The 21,249-nt window shown below is 44.4% G+C and overlaps 1 protein-coding gene across 4 annotated transcripts in view; it reads left to right on the top strand.

Moving 5' to 3' along the window:
* Positions 1-16,372, top strand: part of ebf3a (EBF transcription factor 3a) — a 59,866-nt gene extending 43,494 nt beyond the window's left edge. For 2 of the 4 annotated variants that reach the window (XM_004565218.5, XM_004565219.5), the window contains exons 12-16: positions 5,541-5,606; positions 8,730-8,892; positions 10,237-10,440; positions 10,925-11,095; positions 14,768-16,372. In XM_004565218.5, the coding sequence (XP_004565275.1) occupies positions 5,541-5,606; positions 8,730-8,892; positions 10,237-10,440; positions 10,925-11,095; positions 14,768-14,799 (636 nt within the window). In that variant the 3' untranslated portion in view covers positions 14,800-16,372. The remainder of the gene's footprint in view (positions 1-5,540; positions 5,607-8,729; positions 8,893-10,236; positions 10,441-10,924; positions 11,096-14,767) is intronic. The other 2 variants (XM_012922997.4, XM_012922999.4) reach the window with 1 other exon arrangement.
* The last annotated feature ends 4,877 nt before the right edge of the window (positions 16,373-21,249 follow it).

The raw sequence follows: 21,249 nt of genomic DNA on the forward strand, positions 1-21,249 counted from the left end.
CTGTAGTCCACGATGAGCTCCTTGGTCTTCTCGGTGTTAAGCAGCAGGTTGTTTGTGTCGCACCACTCAGCCAGACGATCCACCTCCTCCCTGTAGGCGGCCTCATCGTTGTCACTGATGAGGCCAATCACCGTGGTGTCATCTGCAAACTTAATGATGGTGTTGGAACCATCAGCAGGTCTGCAGTCGTGGGTGAAGAGGGAGTAGAGGAAAGGGCTCATCACACAGCCTTGTGGTACACCGGTGTTCATCGTGATTGTAGATGAGCAGCGGTTATCCAGCCGGACATGTTGGGGGCGGTTGGTCAGGAAGTCCAGTAACCATTTGCAGATGAGGGAACTGATACCCAGGTCTGTCAGTTTCCTGATGAGTTGTGAGGGGTGGATTGTATTGAACGCTGAACTGAAGTCTATAAACAGCATTCTGGCGTAGGTGTTGTTGTTGTCCAGGTGTGAGAGGACAGAGTGCAGTGCGATGGAGACTGCATCCTCTGTGCTCCTGTTCTGGCGGTATGCGAATTGGTGGGGGTCCAGGGTGGGGGGGAGACAGGAGGACACAACAAGTGTGCTAGGACCAGCTGCTCTAAGCACTTTGTGATGATGGGGGTGAGTGCTACTGGGCGGTAGTCATTGAGGCTAGATGGGTTGGAGTTTTTGGGTATCGGGACGATGGAGGTGGATTTGAAGCAGGCCGGTACCACAGCGTGGGCCAAGGACAGGTTTTATATGTCTGTGAGCACTCCTGCAAGCTCCCCAGAGCATGCTCTGAGAACACGCCCGGGGATGCCATCAGGACCTGCAGCCTTGTGGACATTGATCCTGCTCAGCACCGCTCCTACATCGGTGGGGGAGAGAGTCAGAGGTTGGTGGTCTGGCGTCATGTCTGCATTGGTTGTGGTTGTGGGGTTCCCTCGCTCAAAACGAGCATAAAAGTTGTTGAGCTCGTTGAGGAAGGAGACATCAGAGGATGCGGGGGAGGGTTTGGTGGTCCTGTAGTCTGTGATGGTCTGGAGTCCTTGCCACATGCGCCGGGGGTTGGAGTTGGAGAAGTGATAAAGATTATTAAATGCTGCAAAAGAAGAATGGATTGGAATAAAAAAAATACATATCCTAACCTTAATTACTGGGAGAATGATGAATGATGCTCATAGTGAGTAAGAAGTAAACTGAGTGCATTTTTTGGACAGAGGTTCACTTTTAATGTGTTTGTATAATATAATACAGATACATAAAAAACACTCCCGCCACAGAATAAATTATTACAAATAAATTATTACCAAATATTAATAAAAACTATAAATATGGAGGCAGCTTTGCCTGTGGTAGAATGTATACAATGTATGAAAAAATCTTTACTGCAGATGCTAATTTTACTAATTTAATAATAATAATTTTGTGTTGTAAGATTTATGAGTTTCATGCTTTCATAGTGGTCCTTAGGAGAGCTTGACATTTTCTCAGGTGGTCCACACTGTAACAAGTGTGAGAAACACTGATAAGTGTGTGTGTGCTTTTGGAAAACATTTAAAGCTGCTGTACAGAATCTTTGAAACAAGCTTAAAACATTTGTAGAAACAGAGCATCTGCTTCTCTTTACAGCTGCTCGCTCCACCAGGGCTGTTTGGCTCTTTCTGATAGTGAGCAAATGTGATGCACATACTGCAGCAGTCATACAGACAACTGGACGGTCCAAAAGTTGGCCGACCTGTTACTGGCTGAGGTTTCAGTAGAGCTGTGGCTGAACCACATAAAAATATATCATTAATTTTAATCTCCCGATCAATGATAATGTTATGTTGGGATGTTGTTAAAGAGGCTCAAAATGTTTCAACCCACTTTTACCTGAATGTGGCTCCTTTTTAAAAAATTTTTTTCCTCATATCCCTTATGAACCTGGCTGTCTATCTGTACACACACACACACACACACACACACACACAACAGGAGTTATAAGGTTTATGGGCATTCAGTTAGTTAGCTACTTAGTACCTTGGGTTTAATATCGGCACATATGACAAAATAAGCAGCTTCTCTCCTTCCATTTCAAACAGGACAGTGGTAACAACAGCAGGCTATGGATAATTTTAAGTTTTAGATTTTAAATAGGCTGGATACATTTCAATGTTAGCAACAGGACTGTCAAATATCGCTGATTTTACTACAGAGCAGGATGGATTGTAGGGCAGCAAACATCGTCGGAAAACACGTTTTCAACACTGCAGGTTACCTGGTGTAATGTTTTTCAGTCAAAAAGAAACATGGTCTGACTCCTACCAACTATATAAAGAGTAACTGAAGGCTAAATGCATCTAACATGTCCTGTTTTAAGCCAGGCACTCACACCTCCGCTCTGCTGCGTCTCAGCTCTGGCAGAAAGGGCGCTAGAGCCAGAGCAGGGGAGAGCTGGAACAATCCATTATGGAAGGGGGGGTTATCTATACTTTTGTTGTTAAAATATTACGTACCAACCAAGTACTGTATGGTTTTTATATTTTTAGTAGCGTGTCACACAAACAGCAAATATTGTCAAAAAAAAGTAAGAAATCTTTGGGTGCTCTGATTCATTTTGGGGTGGCTTCAGCACCCCCAAAGATGGGCTAGAACGCCCCTGGGCTAAAGGGAGCCAACTGCAATATTTGGAAAATACTGAGTGAACCCTGCAAATGATGGCAGAAGTCAAAGTGGAGCAGCGAGTGATTGATGGTTTACATGAATCATGTGACACTGAAGCTTCTGAGAAATGAAACCTGTGACATCATCACCTGTGTGTGGTGTGATGTGGATCCACAGCCCAGAAAATTCTGCAGTTGCTCATCGATTGCATTTCACTTTCAGGAGATGACCAGCCGATTGCCAGAGTTTCTTCTGTGTGACCACGTGGCACAGGTCAGCCGGGGGTCCATCTCAATCTAATCGATGCATGTCAGTCTAGTTCGCCGCTGTGACTCGCTGATTTGTTTCTGTGATGAGTCGGGGAGCAGCGTGTAAGTCAAGTTTAATCACTGTGTCAGAGCTTCAGTCCGTTTGAAGCTTCTTCGAAGCTCGGTCAGCTTTACTGCCAAAGCAGCTGATGAAGGCCAAAAAGCCACACCGTTATTTTCTTTCTTGTACAGCAGCGAGCTCAGTGTTAGTTTTTACAGTTTCTACATTTGTTCATGAATCTCGGTGAAAAGACTCGCAGCGCCACAGGTTCTTCACCTGAAAAGACGCCCGGCCAGTCACGCAGGTGTCGCTCTGACTTTTCTCATCAGTCATGCAGATAAAAGAAAGTTTGGAGCTTCGACAGTTTTCATTCTTTGTCTGCATGAACAGTGAGCTCCACCTGCTGTTTACCTCATTTACTCAGACTGGTAAACACAGAAAAAAAATAACTCTTTTATTCAGAAAAAACTATTAGGTGGGTGTTTTCAGGGTTAATTTATAATGACGGGCTCCACTCTTTAGTTTGTGCGGATGGAGGCTGTCGTGATCACAGGGAGGATTTGATTTGATCCTTTGTGATCTTATTTATTCAGATTTTTCATCTCAGTGTAATTATTCATCATGTTTCAGATATTAAAGTTCATCTCCTGCTGCTGGAGCTTAAAGACAGGATCAGTTCGTCTGTGTGTGTGTGTGTGTGTGTGTGTGTGTGTGTGTGTGTGTGTGTGTGTGCGTGCGTGTGTGTGTGTGCGTGTGTGTGTGCGCGCGCGCGCGTGTGTGTGTGTGTGTGTGCGTGTGTGTGTGTGTGTTGAGTTAAAAGAATAATTGGTTTCCTCCTCGGTGATGACATCCCGCCCTCCAGCTCTAACCTCGTTCATGTGTGTGCAGAGAGGTGCTCGTCATGTGACGGCGTAACAGCGAAACACTTGTAATAATGAGGCTTTCATTTGTCTCTATAAACACAGTGTGTGTGTGAGTGTGTCGACACACTGGAACGTTGCTCTGCATAAATGAGCAGATTAAAGATGATCGGAGGCTGAAAGCTCCTTCACAGAAATGACTTCCCCTCTCACGGTGTGCGTAGCACACACACACAGAGCTGGGCTGGCAGTAACCTGACAGTCACAGTGTGTAAAACTGGCCGTAAATCACAGTTCATAACATTTATTTGTGATCCAAGAAATGATATTTGTAACGGTGAAAGGACAGCGGAGAGAGAAAGGGAGCAAGAGAGGAAGGATGAGGGGGGGAAAACAAGAAAAAGGAGAAAAATGGAGAAGAAGTGAGAACAAAGGAGGATTAAAGGAAAGAGAAGAAGAGAAAAGAGAGAAAATGCATGCAGGGTAAAGAGAAAAAGAAGGAGTGATTGATGGGCAACAATTAGAAGGAGGGATAGAATGAACAGAGCATGGAGAAAAGCAGAGTGGACGGACGCAGGGATGGAGGAGAGGAGGAAGAGGCGAGGAAGAGGATGAAGGGGGCGGGGTTAATTGAAAAAGCCTCCTGAAGAAGTTTGTAATGGAAAGCAGCAGATTAACTGAGAGTGTGTTTAATTAAGATAAAGACTAAATGAAGCATTGTTCTGTCACTGCCTGATTACACGCACACGAACACACACTCACACGCACACACAAACATGCACACACACACACACGCACACACAAACATGCACACACACACACACGCACACACAAACATGCACACACACACACACGCACACACAAACATGCATGCACACACACAGTGGCAGCGGTTTATTGGGCTCAATGAGCAGTTTTAACACTAAAACTGCTCATTGAAGTGAAATGCTTCAGTTTTTAAGAGGCCCAGTGTGTGTGTGTGTGTGTGTGTGTGTGTGTGTGTGTGTGTGTGTGTGTGTGTGTGTGTGTGTGTGCTCTGTGAGGTGTAACTGAGCTCTGATTAACATAAACACTGTTTAAATCTTCCAGTTCAGGTACAAACACACAGAAACAGAGGGACCCCTGCTGATGTTTACAAGCTGTGATTGTTACTGATCTCTGCACTGCATGCATTCTCTATGCAGATGACACCCAGCTCTATCTGTCCATGAAGCCAGATAACACACACCAATTAGTTAAACTGCAGGAATGTCTTAAAGACATAAAGACCTGGATGGCCGCTAACTTTCTGCTTCTTAATTCAGATCAAACTGAGGTTATTGTACTCGGCCCTGAAAATCGTAGAAATATGGTCTCTAACCAGATTCTTACTCTGGATGGCATTACCTTGGCCTCCAGTAACACTGTGAGGATTTTCACAGGTTTCTTCCTGTTAAAAGGGAGTTTTTCCTTCTCACTGTCACCAAGCTCCTGCTCATAGGTCATTTGATTATTGGGGTTTTGCTGTGTTGTTGTAGGGTCTTTACCTTACAGTATGAAGCACCTGGAGGTGGTTGCTGTTGCGTTTTGGTTCTATATGAATAACATAATATTAAACAGAATTCATTAGAGCTGTTGAAAATGTTCCTGCAGCCTGTTCACACCTGTTCACAAGTGACACTGGCAACACGACTTCATCGGCTTTTGTTACTGACCTCATGTCCTCCTCTTCTTCTTCTGTTGTATCACACTACCACCCCTCCTCCTTTGTTTCTTTCAGGAGGTGCTGTTGAAGAGAGCAGCAGACCTGGTGGAGGCGCTCTACGGGATGCCTCATAATAACCAGGTAAGCTGCTCACCTGTCTACACACATCAGCTGACATCAGTGTGTTTACCTGTGCAGGTGACCCTGATTAACAGATTCTTGTTGATATATTCAATTCAATTTTATTTATATAGCGCCAAATCACAAGCCTCAAGGCGCTTTATATTGTACAGTAGATCACACAATATTGAGTCTAAAGGCTGACCGGAGACGAGGTGTGCGCACGAGCTGTGGCTGCAAGTGCAACATACACGACGTCATGTGGCGTCGGCACACCGAGGACGCCGCTTCAGTTTGAATCCTTTTGAATCTTTGTGTCTTTGAGGAGGAACATGAGTAGAAAATAAAGAATGAGGCGACACAAATAGGAAGTGTTCACTGTTAAGTTAAACTCTCTGAACAAACTTAGTGAAACAAGCTGTGAGCGTGTGTCTGTTAACCCAGAAAACAGTGCTTCAGATTTATTAGACAATTTAAAAAAAATGTAATCTGTCAAAACGTGTTTCAAACTAAGAATGATGTCATTATTTATTCATCAAACAACAAAATGAATTCATGTTTTTATACCCAAATAAGAGCCGGCACAGAATTGAATTCAACCACTCAAATGGATGAAGACAAACTGAACGCTGAGAGCGAAACACAGCTGAAGTACCTCCACCTGTCCAGCAGAGCGCTACTGATCCACATTATCACGTCTGGTTTCAAAAACTCTGTGATGTCATCTTTTACTTACAGTCATTGTGTCTAAACCAGCGCACCGCCTTTTGCTCTGAGACGTCACCATGTTTTCACTTCAGTGGTTTGAGCTGCTTCAGCGTCATGGACATGAGTGGAAACAAACTGTCATAAGAGCTGCACGAGTCTGACTGAGAGAATATTTATGAACATTTTTACACAGTTTTACTGGATTGGCCAATCACAGTAAGGACAGTCAGCGTAATCACAACCAATAATCATGTTTCACAGATTATTGATAACATCATCATCAGACTGTCTCACAGTTCAAACCGGAGCTTCTTTAATTTCACATGAAACTCATTAAACAGGACAGACTTCCTCCTCCCCCTCCTCACCACCTCCTTCAGGTTTAGGAGTCACAGCCTCCTGAAACACTGAAACACTGGCAGAGGAGGAGGAGGAGGAGGGAGCTCTTTATATCCCCCATCCTCCCCAACAGAGTCTCTCCGACACGCTTCTCAACCCACCAGTTAATCACACACACACACACACACACACACACACACACACACACACACACACACACACACACACACACACACACACACACACACACAGGTCTATTGAAATGAAAGCGTAACCTTGAACAGAGTGCAGAGCCTGTAAACAAATGTAAATCCTAATGTAGTGATAATAATAATAACTGTGTGTGTGTTTGTGTGTGTGTTATGTATGTGTAAACTGAACATGTGTGTTTTTGGAGTCTTGAGCTGTTTAAGTATAACGAGCCGCTCTCAGGATCTTTAGCGCATGTCAGACAGACATCAGAGTGCCCCCTGCAGGCTGGTCAGTGAAGTATCGTGGATCGTTACCCTCAATTACACTGGAAAAAAAGACAAAGAAGAGAAAGATGGTGGCAGTAACAATATAATGACCTCAGTCTGATGAGATAAAATCAAAAATAAACTGACTGAAATCAGAAATCACAGAAAGACAATAAAGTGCCTTAGACTGAAAACTGCATGCTAGGGTTAGAAAACATGAACTCTGCTGTTTTTCACTATATTTCACTACCAGAAGGCAACACTGCAGGCATTGAGGGCAGCTGCAAGTACCTGGGGATCCCACAGAAAAAAGGGAACCATGAAGAGGTCGCTATGAAAGCTGCAACCAACAAGTACCTGCAGAGGGTCAGGCAAGTCCTGAGGAGTCAGCTGAATGGTAAGAACAAGATCCGGGCCATCAACACCTGCCCGTGATCAGGTACCCTGCTGGGATAATAAGCTGGCCAAAGGAGGAGATAGAAGCCACTGACATCAAGACCAGGGAGCTCCTGACCATGCATGGAGGGTTTCACCCAAGGCCAGCACCCTGAGGCTGTACGCTAAGCGGAAGGAAGGGGGCCGGGGACTGGTGAGTGTCAACACCACAGTTCAGGATGAGACAACGAACATCCACGAATACATTGGGAAGATGGCCCCAACTGACCGAGTGGTCAGTGAATACCTCAGGCAGCAGAAACCCAAGAAAGAGGAGGGAGACGAGGAACCATCATGGAAGGACAGGCCCCTGCACGGTATGTACCACCGGCAGATAGAGGAGGTGGCTGATATCCAGAAATCCTACCAGTGGCTGGACAAAGCTGGACTGAAAGACAGCACAGAGGCACTAATCATGGCAGGAACAAGCTCTGAGCACAAGATCCATAGAGGCTGGGGTCTATCACACCAGGCAAGACCCCAGGTGCAGGCTGTCTAAAGATGCTCCAGAGACAATCCAGCACATAACAGCAGGATGCAAGATGCTAGCAGGCAAGGCATACATGGAACGCCATAACCAAGTGGCCGGCATAGTGTACAGGAACATCTGTGCTGAGTACGGCCTGGAAGTCCCGGACATAGTGGTGGTAGACAAACAGAAGAAGACGGCCGTAGTGATCGATGTAGCGATACTGAATGTCAGCAACATCAGGAAGAAGGAGGGTGAAGGTGACGGTGGTCCCAGTGGTAATCGGAGCACTAGGTGCGGTGACTCCCAAGCTAGGTGAGTGGCTCCAGCAGATCCCGGGAACAACATCGGAGATCTTTGTCCAGAAGAGCGCGGTCCTGGGAACAGCTAAGATACTGCGCAGGACCCTCAAGCTCCCAGGCCTCTGGTAGAGGACCCGAGCTTGAAGGATAAACCGCCCGCAGGGGCGAGTGGGGGATTTAATATACCTTACATTATATCACAGGAATGTATTACAGGTGTTTAATTGTAATTTATCATTATCATCTGAAACAAAGTGACCACAACTCTCAATTAATCAGTCTTGCCTTTGGTGTTAATGCATGAGTTTTAATTTTAGGATGATAGCTTCTCCACATTTCCAGTAGAGATGTTATGTGATTATGTTCCCTCCTGAGTCTCTGCAGCTGCATGAATCCAGATATTTAAATGCTCCTGTGTCTTTCCGCTCTGCAGGAGATCATCTTGAAGCGAGCAGCAGACATCGCTGAAGCGCTCTACAGCGTTCCCAGGAACCACAACCAGATCCCATCGCTGGGCAACACCGCCTCCCATGGCATGATGGGAGTCAACTCTTTCAGCGGGCAGCTCGCCGTCAACGTCTCTGAGACAACGCAAGGTATGAGCGGCCCGATAAATCCTGCAGGTGATGGGGGCAGAAGTGACATTAAAGGGGTGGCTGTGGTAACCCTGGTCACATGACACATTTTACGAGTACTCTACAGAGTCTACTACTAAGTCTACTAAGAAGGACTTTGGTGCACCGAGCGTTAGATTTGTGACCAGCTCAGAGCTGAATGTCACTTTGATGGACATGCGTGTCTTTGTCCTGTCTCCCTCCTCCCACCCAGATAGCTGCCTTATGTTTCTTCCTGTTAAACAGAAGCTTTTCCTTCCCACTCTCACCAAGTGCTTGTTCAAAGTGGGTCTTCTGATTGTTTGGCTTTCTCTGTATTAATGTAGGGTATCTACCTTACAATATGAAGGACCTTATTTGGTGCTGCCTAAATAAAACTAAATTGAACGGAATGGAATAGAGGGATGAACAAAGAGTTAAACCATGAGAAGAACTGGAGTCTTCTGGATCATTCAGCAGTTCTGATTCAGCTCTAGTGTGCCCCTTTTCTGTGTTATAGGAACCACAAAAGGTTTGACATGTAGTTCAAGTTTTCTGTGAGATCCCAGCAGGAAGAATCTTTCACTGCAAATCTACAAATCCTCATGAATTTCTCTTGTAGCCCCACCCACTGTCGTCAGCTTTGGGACCACACATTTCCAGACTCAGATTCACCAGCACTCTGTCACCAGATGAATTAAAAACATCAAGCGGCCTTTCTCTTATTTTAACTGCTCCACCTCCTGTTTGTCTTTACTACACTCTGTCTGCTGAACTCAAGTCCATACTCTAGGATCTGATTGGCTACTACTACTACTCAAAGTTCAGCAAGGATTGTTGATGGTCGCATTACTAGGATGTTGTGATATGAAAGACCAATCTCATATGAACGATTATGTGAACGATTTTCCAAATTCCACTCTTCCTGAGCATGTGTATGTGGGTGGTGTGGTGGTTTAGCACTGTCGCCTCACAGCAAGAAGGTGCTGGGGTTGAATGCTTGTATGTCTCTCTGTGTTCGCCCTGTGATCGAAGGTGGACCTCTCCAGGGTGTACCCTGCCACTTGCCCAATTAAAGCAGGTGTAGGCTCCACCCCCCTCCAGCAGCTCCAAAGGATCTCCAGCAGAACTGGGATCAGCCCACCATCTGTTTCCTCTGCCTGTGAAACCAGGATGTTGCATTATCAGTTCTAAAGTGTTTAGGAGTTCAAATACTTGCTGAGAGGAACCTCCATGTACCGAAAACTCCACCTTTGGGGAAAAGTTACATGCAGCCTCATCTAGCATAAAACTAGCTTACTGCACTTAGTAATACTGCAGTGTTACTAACACTGTACTCTCTTCCAGTCGGCTACAGTCGAAACACCAGCAGTGTGTCACCGCGAGGATATGTACCAAGCTCCACCCCCCAACAGAGTAACTATGGCAACACAGTCAGCAACAGCATGAATGGCTACGGCAACACAGGCATGCCAAACCTTGGGGTGGCAACATCACCCGGTTTCCTCAACGGGTCCTCAGCCAATTCACCCTACGGCAGTAAGTATCAAGGTAAATGTACTACAGTACTACACCCACTACTACTAATACTCCTAGCAGTGCTACTACAACCACTACAAGGAATACTACTCGTACTAATTACACTAATCCCTGTAGTGCTGGTCCTCTATCTTTGAACTTTGTAGTAATCAGGCCCCATCTTATCTTAATGACCTTGTAGTACCATATCACCCTATTAGAGCACTTCGCTCTCACACTGCAGGTCTACTTGTTGTTCCTAGAGTATTTAAAAGTAGAATGGGAGGGAGATTGATTGTTGTTTTTTCTCTGTATGTATTATTGTAAGGTCTACCTACAATACAAAGCGCCTTGAGGTGACTGTTGTTATGATTTGGCGCTGTGTAAATAAAACTGAATTGAATTGACTGGATAGTACATCATTCATGTAAGACAGAGCTAACCATGTTAACGGAGTGTAGTTTACTGTCCCATCACAGTTACTGGTTAAAATGGTTTCTGACCTGCTGTGTTCCAGTCGTTCCCTCCAGTCCCACCATGGCCGTCTCTAACTGTAACTCCTCGCATGGAGTTTTTTCCTTCTCGGCTGCCGTCAAACAGAAGAGCGCCTTTGCTCCCGTCGTTCGGCCGCCAGCTTCACCTCCTCCTCCACCCAACTGCTCCGCCAACAACGCCAATGGGCTGCAAGGTGAGACAGCAGCTCCTTGAGTCTACAAATTAAAACTCCTTCTTTCCGAAGTCAGTAGAAGTGTTAGGGACAGAAAGAATACTTCCCGGGACTGAAGACATACTTTGATCGTAGTATGATTGAACCTGTGACTAACAAAGCTTATGATTAAAACGAAATAGTACATTCATATTTTTATATTTTGTTTTCAAATTCCTTCATGTCTTTATGTCTTTATGCATGCTCAATCATCCAGGTAAGTAAATCTCTGGAGCGACGAAACGTTTCTCCCACTGAAAACGTTTAACGATTAACAGAATCAACTTTTGGAGATTCATGTCTTTAAACATGTAGATGTGGTGTAATTAAAGCGAGTGAGCCTCGAGAGTAACATGAAGCTGAACAGATGTTTGATTCAGTTTCATCTGCTCTTCTGTAAACAACCACATGTCTACAGACGAGTAAATGGAGTGAACACACACACACACAGACACACACGCTGGGTCGAGGTGGGTAACCTGAGTCCTGTTAGTATTGCATGAAGAGTGACAGGCCAATGCATGTTTTATTCACTACAACCCACAGATACATCCTCTAAACACACATGCCCACATGCATTAAACACACACACACACACAGGAAGCACACACTCTGGCAGCCAGTGTGTGTGATGTCAGTGTTTCTGACAGAGAGGTTTGTCGAGTGTTAAATATTCATGTTGCTCTCCGCCTTCGCCGAGGCAGAAAGGCCACAGTGCGTGTGTGTGTGTGTGTGTGTGTGTGTGTGTGTGTGTGTGTGTGTGGATCCATTTGCAGGGTGATGTGTAAATACAGTTTGAATGTTATTAATAGTTGCAGCTGCAGCAGCCAGAAACTGAGCATGAAATCAGTGATTCACCTTCAAACGAGCACCTGAGAAACAATTTCATCCTGACATCATTTCAACGTGGTTTCTAATTATTATTATTATTGTTGTTGTTGCTGTTATAAAATAATTTCATTTTGAAATCACTACTTGTGTTTTGTTTCTGTGAACATGTGCTTCATTTATCCCAGAACGTTTCAGTTTTTGTGAAGGAGTGAAGCGTCAGTCTACAGACATGTGTGTGTGTGTGCGTGCTTGTGTAATGAGCTGGTAAATTAAACTGCGGGCTGCTACATGCATTTTGTCGTTAACAGGAAGCTAATGAGGAATGATGTGTCATCATTTTCAGCTCAGATGTTTTTAAAAACTCATCAGATTCTTTAAGGTTTTATTCGAGTCACAACAGGGACAGGTGGGTGGAGTCAGTCTCTTCATCAACAAACCGTCCGTTTTGTTAACAGCTTATCCAACTTTAGGTTAGTTTGCATAAGACAAAGAAGGGCGGTGCACAGAATCAAAGAAGCAAAGCTCACCTGAAATCAGAGGAAGGAGGCATCTCATGATTATTTAAACGCTGCGGATCAAGTCCGACTGTCCTGAGACATTCCGGTGTGGAGGAAGGAAAACTGTACAATAAATAAACAGTTCATCATCAGGGAAGCATCATGTGACCTTTCCCTTTAACACACTGGTGAGGTTACTGAGGTCTGTGAAGGTTTACTGCTCAAGATGGACAGTAGGCCTTCTTCTTCTTCTCCTACAACAAAGAGAGCAGATTTAGAGCTGAGCTCGCCGTGAAACGGGATGTACGTGGGAGGATTTGTAGCCATGAATCACTCTGGATTGCACGGGATTTTGTCTCCCCGGGGCATTTCCACCATCCTGGAGTCAGCTCACATTCTTCTGAATCCTGTTGCATGTCTCCATCAATAACAGGAAAAATATCTGACTCACAAACCAGGACGGCATCATCAAAACCATTTTGCCTGTCCAGGTGAAGTTTGACATGTGGCTACAAACCTGACTGACACAGCCAAGGCTTACGTTTCATTTTACTCTAAAGCGTTCCTCATCTGAACGATGCAGCCCATCATCCTTCTGCTTTTACTGACACACACTTGCTCACTGTAGGCTTCCTGTGTGTGTCAGTGGTTGTCTTCTTCTACCGTGTGTCCTTTTATGAATACACGTCAGTGCCCTAATCCCCCCTCCTCTTCCTCTGCTCGTCTCACTGTCCTTGCTTCTGCCGTCCTCTCCTGTCTTCTTAAAATGTTTCACAGCTGAGGTGGAAAATGCAGCTCTGCTACATCCTGTAGTGTCACTGTAACGACTGTCGCTGCTGAAACCTGCGCTGGAGCATGTCGGAGGCTGTAACCAGAGCGCAACGAATAATTCAAACTCATGTGAGACAGAAAAGGTTCCTCTGGAAACACGTGGAGTGTTAAATCTGCTCAGTTTGAATGTGGAACGTGTTTTCGTACAGTGAGCAGAGGTTGATGGAGAGGTTCACAGGTCAGAGTGTAAAACTCTTCCTTCACAGCACTTTTACTCTACATGACTCGTCCAACTGACCATTCACGCTTCGATGAACCGAGAGCAGCTGTGGGTTCAGTATCTTGCCCAAGGTCACTTTAACACACAGAGACTGAAGAAGCCAGGACTCAAACCACCAGCCTTCTGATTACTAGCCAACCTGCTCTACCCGCTGAGCTAGAGCCACCCCAGGCCGACAGTTCAACGAGATAGCAGCATAAAAGCAAACGCGCATAAGATTTCATCGTGCATGTCTCACGACTTCCTGAAAAGATTTAGAGATCAATTAAAACCGCCGCCTCCTCTGACTAACCGCAGGGCGCTCCTTTCAGACGTGCAGAGGCCAAGTGGAGACTGTCCTGTAGTCTGACCAATCAGAAACAGAGATTCTGTTGGGACATCATGGATGCTACGAGCTAAGCATGAGATTGATTGGTTATCAGCCTACAGGTCACAGCAGCATCCTGATGGTTTGGGGGGGAGGAAGGACCAAAACTGTAGGGTTAGGACAAACATCTGCAGACGATGAACAAACCTGGACTCCATTACTGAGCTGAAGACCATCACTCACTGAAACATCTGGATTAAAAACATGGTGTGAGCAAAGCTTTATTCAAACATGAGCAAAGTACTGATATTTTTTTTCATCTAATTAATTCTGTTTTGTTGTGGAAGTTGTTTAAATAAAGTGCAAACGCTCAGCGAGTGGGTTTAATCACATGCTGCAGAGAGCGCTCTGGTCAAACGCCAAAGCGGCCTCTGAAGATGGGCGCTCACGTCTTATATATGACCTATACCTCCCAGCTCAGCTCATCCTTGAACCTTCCCCCCAAGGAGAATTACGACCAGCCGTCACCTCTCTTACACGCAGTGCCTGGATGTCTCTGACCACATACAAGAATAGAATAGAATAGAATAGAATAGCTCTTTATTGTCATTGTTACAAAAACAATGAAAGGCAGTTTGGCATCTCTCCATGTGTGTAAAGTTCACAATAGCATAAGCATTTACACAACAGCACAGACAGTGTTGGCCCCATACAATGGCCCCGCTGTGAAGCTGTGATAAACACAAGGCCCACTTGTGATACTATCCTACATGCATACAACTACGTGATAAAGTGATGCTACTATTACTAAAGTGATATTGTCAAAACATGTGATCAATACATAGAATAAAGAAATTTCCACACCTGATGTTTGCTCTGCAGGTGTCACACCTGGCTGTCACTCAGTGACACACATCATTTCTGTTGTATGTTTATAATTAATGAATTCAAACCTCGTCTCTCTGCAGCCATGTCCGGCCTCGTCGTTCCTCCCATGTAGAAAACCTTCCTCCTCGTTCCTCACCTGTCTCCTCCCCCTCAGCCACGAGCACTAATCACCTCAGAGGAGGAGGGACCTGTGGCCTAAGGAGGCGGGGCCTCCGGCAGCAGCCAGTCGTCTGCGACTGGGCCGAGCCTCTAAGAAGAACCTGAGAAGGACTTTTTGTAGAGCAGCTTTCTGCGGGTGCTTTCAGCTGTCTGTAATTATTCTGATGTTATACTCTATGTTTGGGGGCGGGGTCATTCAATGTAAAAACTGTGATGTCACATCTAAGACTTGACTTCACTTAGTCTGCTTGTGATGTAATCTTAGTTGAAGAAATGGGAATCTAAAGAGGAGTGAGATTAAAGGCTTCAAATTACAGGACACAGTTATCAGTGTGTCTGTCATACCTAGCAATCGGGGTGCTAATGGTGCCCTTCATCAGCACCCTGATGAGGAGCAGACAATGAGTGACATGATAAACACCTCTGAAAGCACCTGAGTTCAGGTGAACCTCAGTGGGGGGAGGCAGAACACTCCCTGTTTTTTAAAATAATCCAGGACATCTCATCATCAAACCTTTGCCAACCTTTAGCCAAACTGAAGTGTCATATTTGAAGAACGTTTCAGAAAAGAGAGATGAACACAGAAGCAGCAGCACTGATTTCAGTTGGGCTGAAGGTTCGAGGGAGGTTCCTGTTACTTCTGCTGCTGCCAGACTCAGAACAGGGGGGACGAACAGGAAGCATAGCTATGAAAGGCTCCTTCCACTGAGAATTCACTAAAATCTGTTGCAGTATCCGGCGGCGTCCATGTTGCCATGAACAGTGTTTATTTTATCAGAAATTGCAGCAGGAATAATTTGAGGCCTTTAATCGTTTCAGTAACCTCAGCACATAAACTTCTGACCTCTGAAAGCACAACGATAAAACAATAAATGAAAAATATCAGTTTGTCCCTTGAAGTCCCGCCCTTCTTCTTTTAGCCCCGCCCTTGTACGTCTGTATTTTTTTTTATGCTTGCGCTGTTAAAAAAAAAAAAAAATCCTGCATCCTGATACGCTACTGTAACCGTCTGTCTTCTTGTTCAGAGTTGTCTTTCTAACCGTAGCTCCTCCCACAACCCCAAAGCTCCTCCTATTCATTCAAGCCCCGCCCCGTGTGTTTTTCTCTGTGGGTTTTGTGATTTTTGCCAAAGTTGTAGCTGGCTGAATATTTATACGTCACTGTGGTTGATCACGCTGCCCCGCCCGTCACCAAAATCACGAGGGAAACTCTTTTGTAACATACAGATTATAAATATGTATTTATATCTGAGATTGTTTTGTATAAATGTCAAATCATGTCGTCTTCATGGGGTTTTAGACATGTGTGTGTATGTGGTGTTGCCACACTGAAAAACAACCATCGTTTTGTATTAAAAAACAAAAATGAATGTCTTCACACATTTATAGTGCTGTCAATCAAAGCTGACGTCCAATCAGCTCCACTCGTTTGGTTTCAGTTGTTTTTAATGTAACTCTTGTTCAATGACTGTTTGGCTGTTTGGAAATGATTTCTTCACAGTGAATAAAGACAGCAGGTTGCTCTGATCGACTCCAGCACTTTCTTCAAATAAAAGACAAAAACAAGCCAGTCAAAGCTGAGCATGTCAAATAAAATCAACCAATCACTGCAACGTGCTTAAACCTAATATTCAAGGTCAGCCTCTCCACACAGTAAGATCTCATTATATCCAGGAGTAGTGATGCAGACTGAGCTGCAGAAATAAACCAGCCTGATGTAGCAGAGGAGAGAAGCACGCTCATGTTTATGAGGTCAGAGAAGAACAAATGTGTTTGTGCATAACACGATTGTTGGTGGCAGAAGAAGGAACGAAACCAGCTGTGTCCAGGATAGGTTTGGTCCCCTAACATACCACCATCCTGCCTCCAGCCTAAACAGGAGTCCTTATCCCCCTCGTCCATGTTTTCAACCGAGGTGTCCAACTCCAGGCGTCAAGGGCCACCGTCCTGCAGGTTTTAGAGGTCACACTGGGCCTACAAACCTGAGTCACATGATTAGTTCATTACCAGGCCTCTGGAGAACTTCAAGACATGTTGAGGAGGTCATTTAGCCATTTAAAGCAGCTGTGATGGATCAAGGACACATTTAAAACCTGCAGGACACCGGCCCTCGAGGCCCTTGAGGTCCCCTGGTTTAAACAGTCAGAGTCAGACAGGACATCTTTGTGCTGCTGTGGTAGGTTATCTGCCTTCTTTCACCTCCCTCTCTTTACCAGGTAAAAAGTGTTTAAGGAGCACCTGAGACCACAGGTAGGGTTGTTCTCTATCACCTCCTCTTAGGTGCAGACGATCACAGTCAGTGGTCTGTTAGTCTGGAATGCAGAAAAGATGATGATCCAAAGTTCAGCTCACTGTTTCAGAATCAGAATCAGAATCAGAATACTTTATTGATCCCTGGGGGAAATTATTTTTTGTTACAGTGCTCCATTTTAAACCAACATTAAGACAAGACAGACAATACGCTAACTAAGAATAGTACAATATATACATATATATACATACATACATACATAAGTCACTTATAAATAAATAGTTGGAAAAGAAACATGTGTAGCTGTAGCAGCAAACAGTGTGTTAAGTGGATGCGTTGTACAGGGAGATGGCCACAGGCAGGAATGATTTCCTGTGTCGTTCAGTGGTGCATCATGGGTAATCTCAGTCTGTCACTGAACGAGCTCCTGTGACTGACCAACATGTCATGGAGTGGGTGGGAGGTGTTATCCAACATTGTCTTTATCTTGGACAGCATCCGCCTCTCCGACACCACCTTGAGGGAGTCCAGCTCCATCCCCACAACATTGCTGGCCTTACGGATCAGTTTATTAAGTCTGTTGGCATCTGCGACCCTCAGCCTGCTCCCCCAGCATGCAACAGCATAGAGGATCGCACTGGCCACCACAGACTCATAGAAAATCCTCAGCATTTTCTGGCAGATGTTGAAGGACCTCAGTCGCCTCAAAAAATAGAGACGACTCTGGCCCTTCCTGTAAAGTGCTGTGGTGTTTTTAGCCCAGTCCAGTTTATTGTCAATGTGTACTCCAAGGTATTTATAGTCCTCCACAATGTCAACACTGACCCCCTGGATTGAAACAGGGGTCAAGTGTTTCCTGGTCTTCCTGAAGTCCACGATCAGTTCCTTGGTCTTTGCCACGTTGAGCTGCAGATGATTCTGCTCACACCACGTGACAAAGGAGTCGACCACAGTGTTGGTCAAGTTACTTGAAAAAAGTAATCAGTAACTAATTACTGTTTACTTCCCAAAAAACGTAATCCCCTTACTTTACTGATTACTTATTTTCAAAAGTAATTAATTACTTAGTTACTTTTTAAAAACACGATTTACAACCTGAGTAGCTGATAAAGTGATAGATCTCTCAGCCCAATTCTACTTTTTCTGCATAATCATCATACAAAATGTGATCAGATGGAAAAGTCTCTTTTTAAAACTTGTTTTATTCGTTTTAATCTTTTAACTTTATGCATCAAGCAAAGATTAAATTATCTGCAACATTCTCTGACTTGAATAAATTAGTTTAACATTTAAACCTATTTTCTGCACATTCCAGCTCATAAAATAAAATATTTTTTTGTGTGTGTTTACACTCAGTCTTTCAAATAGATGCAAGTAAAACACAGCAGAAAATAAATAAAGTCAAAGACTCAGCGGTCCTGTTGCTCTATTTTCACCTGTAAAGCAGGAGTGGGGTAGGCGGAGGGTTACCCTGGTGCAGGTGTGCCGCGGTCAGTGGAAGAATCCGCGAGTTTCTCTGTGAGTTTCCCATTACGTCGTAGCTACTCGGTGCTTGTTGGAAGTTTAGGGGTTTTTTTCGCTGTAAAAAGAAGTTTTCTTCCCACGCACAGCGGACACTAATGTTTTTGTCACTTTTTATGGAATCAAACTCAAAGTAAGGTCAGTACTTCCACGCTTTAAACGCTGCACGCTCATACTCTCTCCCACAATCGATATGTGATCCACTGTTGATCTGCACACAGCTGTTGCCACTAACGGCGCACTCGCTTACGTCACTGTCGTGAGACACTCTGCAAAAAAACCGCAGTTTTAGTAACGCAGTAACGCAGCATGCTTACAGGAAAGTAACGGTAATCTAATTACCTTTTTTGCTTACTTTACTCATTACTCGAAAAAAGTAATCGGATTACCATTACTGCCCATCTCGGCTGTTCAGATTACCAAGTAGTACAGCTCCCTAAGATTCAGGTGAAGGTGATTATTCCTGAAGAGCAAAAGAGAGGTAAATCTGTCAAAACGCTGTAATGAACCAAGGCAACAAGTTAGATTATATTAGATAGAACTTTATTAATCCCTCGGGTGGGTTCCTCTGGGAAATTCGATTTCCAAAAAAGCACAGCACCGACAGAAGTTACAGAGTTATACACACACATATATATATAAATACAGAGACAATATAAATAAAATATACAAAGGGGATAAATAGAATAAATAGGAATAAAAATAAAAATACAAGTGAATTGCACATTTCAAGTATTGAGTCTATTGCACTGTTGACTATTTACAAAAGTATTGCACAAGGTATTGTACAGTGAGGTGAAGAGGCACTACAGCTTAGTTGTTCCCCCCTCCTTTGTCCTCCTGTTTCCCCTCCCTCTCCCCTCCAGAGAGGAGTTAAACAGTCTGATGGCGTGTGGGACAAAGGAGTTTTTAAGTCTGTTAGTTCTTGTCTTTGGGAGAAGCAACCTGTCACTGAACAGACTCTTCTGATTGTTTATGGCCGTGTGCAGAGGATGCCCAGCATTGTCCATAATGTCCATCAGTTTCTTTAATGTCCTTTTCTCTGCCACTGTCACCAGAGTGTCCAGCTTCATGCCGACCACAGAGCTAGCCCTCCTGATCAGTTTCTCCAGCCTGGATGAGTCCCTCTTTGCTGTGCTGCTCCCCCAGCACACCACAGCATAGAAAAGTATCTTTAGTTTCAGCACCATAAAATGCTGACATCTTTTAGACATGTATGTGTTATTTATATTTTATCACAGTTTATTTCTGCCTGAATGAAGTCACAGAATGGTGGTACTTTTTAGATGGTACTACAGTTACATGTGCCCCAAAAAGGACTTATTTTGGGCAAGGGCACATCTGTGCGGCGGAGCGACCAGGAGAGGTAGTTGGGCAAGAAAGAGGTTCAGCTGGAGGAGACACACTGCAGACCTTCGCAGGTGGATAGCCATCAGGTATGCTGGTTGATAGCAGGTCAGGTGAGTGCCACACCCACAGATACACAGGAAGAAATAAGGACTGCAGGAGACTGCCAGTCAGTAAATGACTTTACAGCCAATTTTATATGAATCTGAGTTTATAATCTGAGATGAGAGCTTACTACTCTAACCCTCATTTTTGGCTATAAGACGTTGTAACAAGCGGTATTACGGCATAGCACAGCTAGAGGAGGTCACTTCTCACTATTGTGGCAGGAGGACTTGTGTGGTCTTGCTGTAGGTAGACCTCCTGACTAGCCTCCAAGTTTTCCGGTTAACTTCCAAGTTGCACATCCGCTAAACCTGCTGGCTGCCCATACCTCACCAGACCTCTGTTACAACGTTTGGGAATGTCAAGTCTATTCTTTCTTTAGTTCCCTGCAGGAAGGAATCTTGGAAACGGAGTGAGGTAATTGTGGTATAGAATAGAATAGAATAGAATAGAATGGAATAGAATTCAACTTTACTGTCATTGCACACGTCACAAGGCAACGAAATGTAGTTTGCATCCATCCAGAAAGTGCTTTAGCTCTAATATAGATATATTACAGAAATGTGTCTGTTATAGGTGGGTACAAAATATGGGTCTATTATGGGTATGTTACAGTGTACACGGTATGAGGGTATGTTATGAATATGCTATAAGTATGGACAGGCTGTAGCGAGTGTACATCTGCATAATAACAATAATTGATGTCAGTGGTTTGTTCAATATGGCAGGAGTACATGAATCTCAGATTTTGGAGGTTAATAACTCACCTGAAGCCGTTTTGTGTTAAACCAGCCTCACAAATACAGAGGATTCATCTTCAGCTCTGCTGTGCAGAAATGCTGCAGTTTCATGCATCTGCCTGTTTGTGCCTAACTGTACCTACAGCAATCCAACAACCTCCAGTTTAGCCTCTACAGTGTCACATGGGGTTGAGAACAGGCCCCATGGTTCAGGGTATCCCCAAGAAAAGTTCACTTTTTTCAAGATAAGGTAGCCTTCATTAGCTGGACAGTGGGAATATTCACATTATAGCAGCAAAATTAGAGGAGGCATATGTACACAATTTTTGTTAATGGAATCTTCCTGCTTAAAGTCTGTAGTCCTGACAATCTTAAAACTGTCAGGTTTCATCTCACAGCGTTAAAGGAGTCTGATGGGTTTCTCGTATAGCCAGAGTGAG

This window comes from Maylandia zebra, linkage group LG8 (genome assembly GCF_041146795.1).
Source record: "Maylandia zebra isolate NMK-2024a linkage group LG8, Mzebra_GT3a, whole genome shotgun sequence".
Lineage (NCBI taxonomy): Eukaryota > Metazoa > Chordata > Actinopteri > Cichliformes > Cichlidae > Maylandia > Maylandia zebra.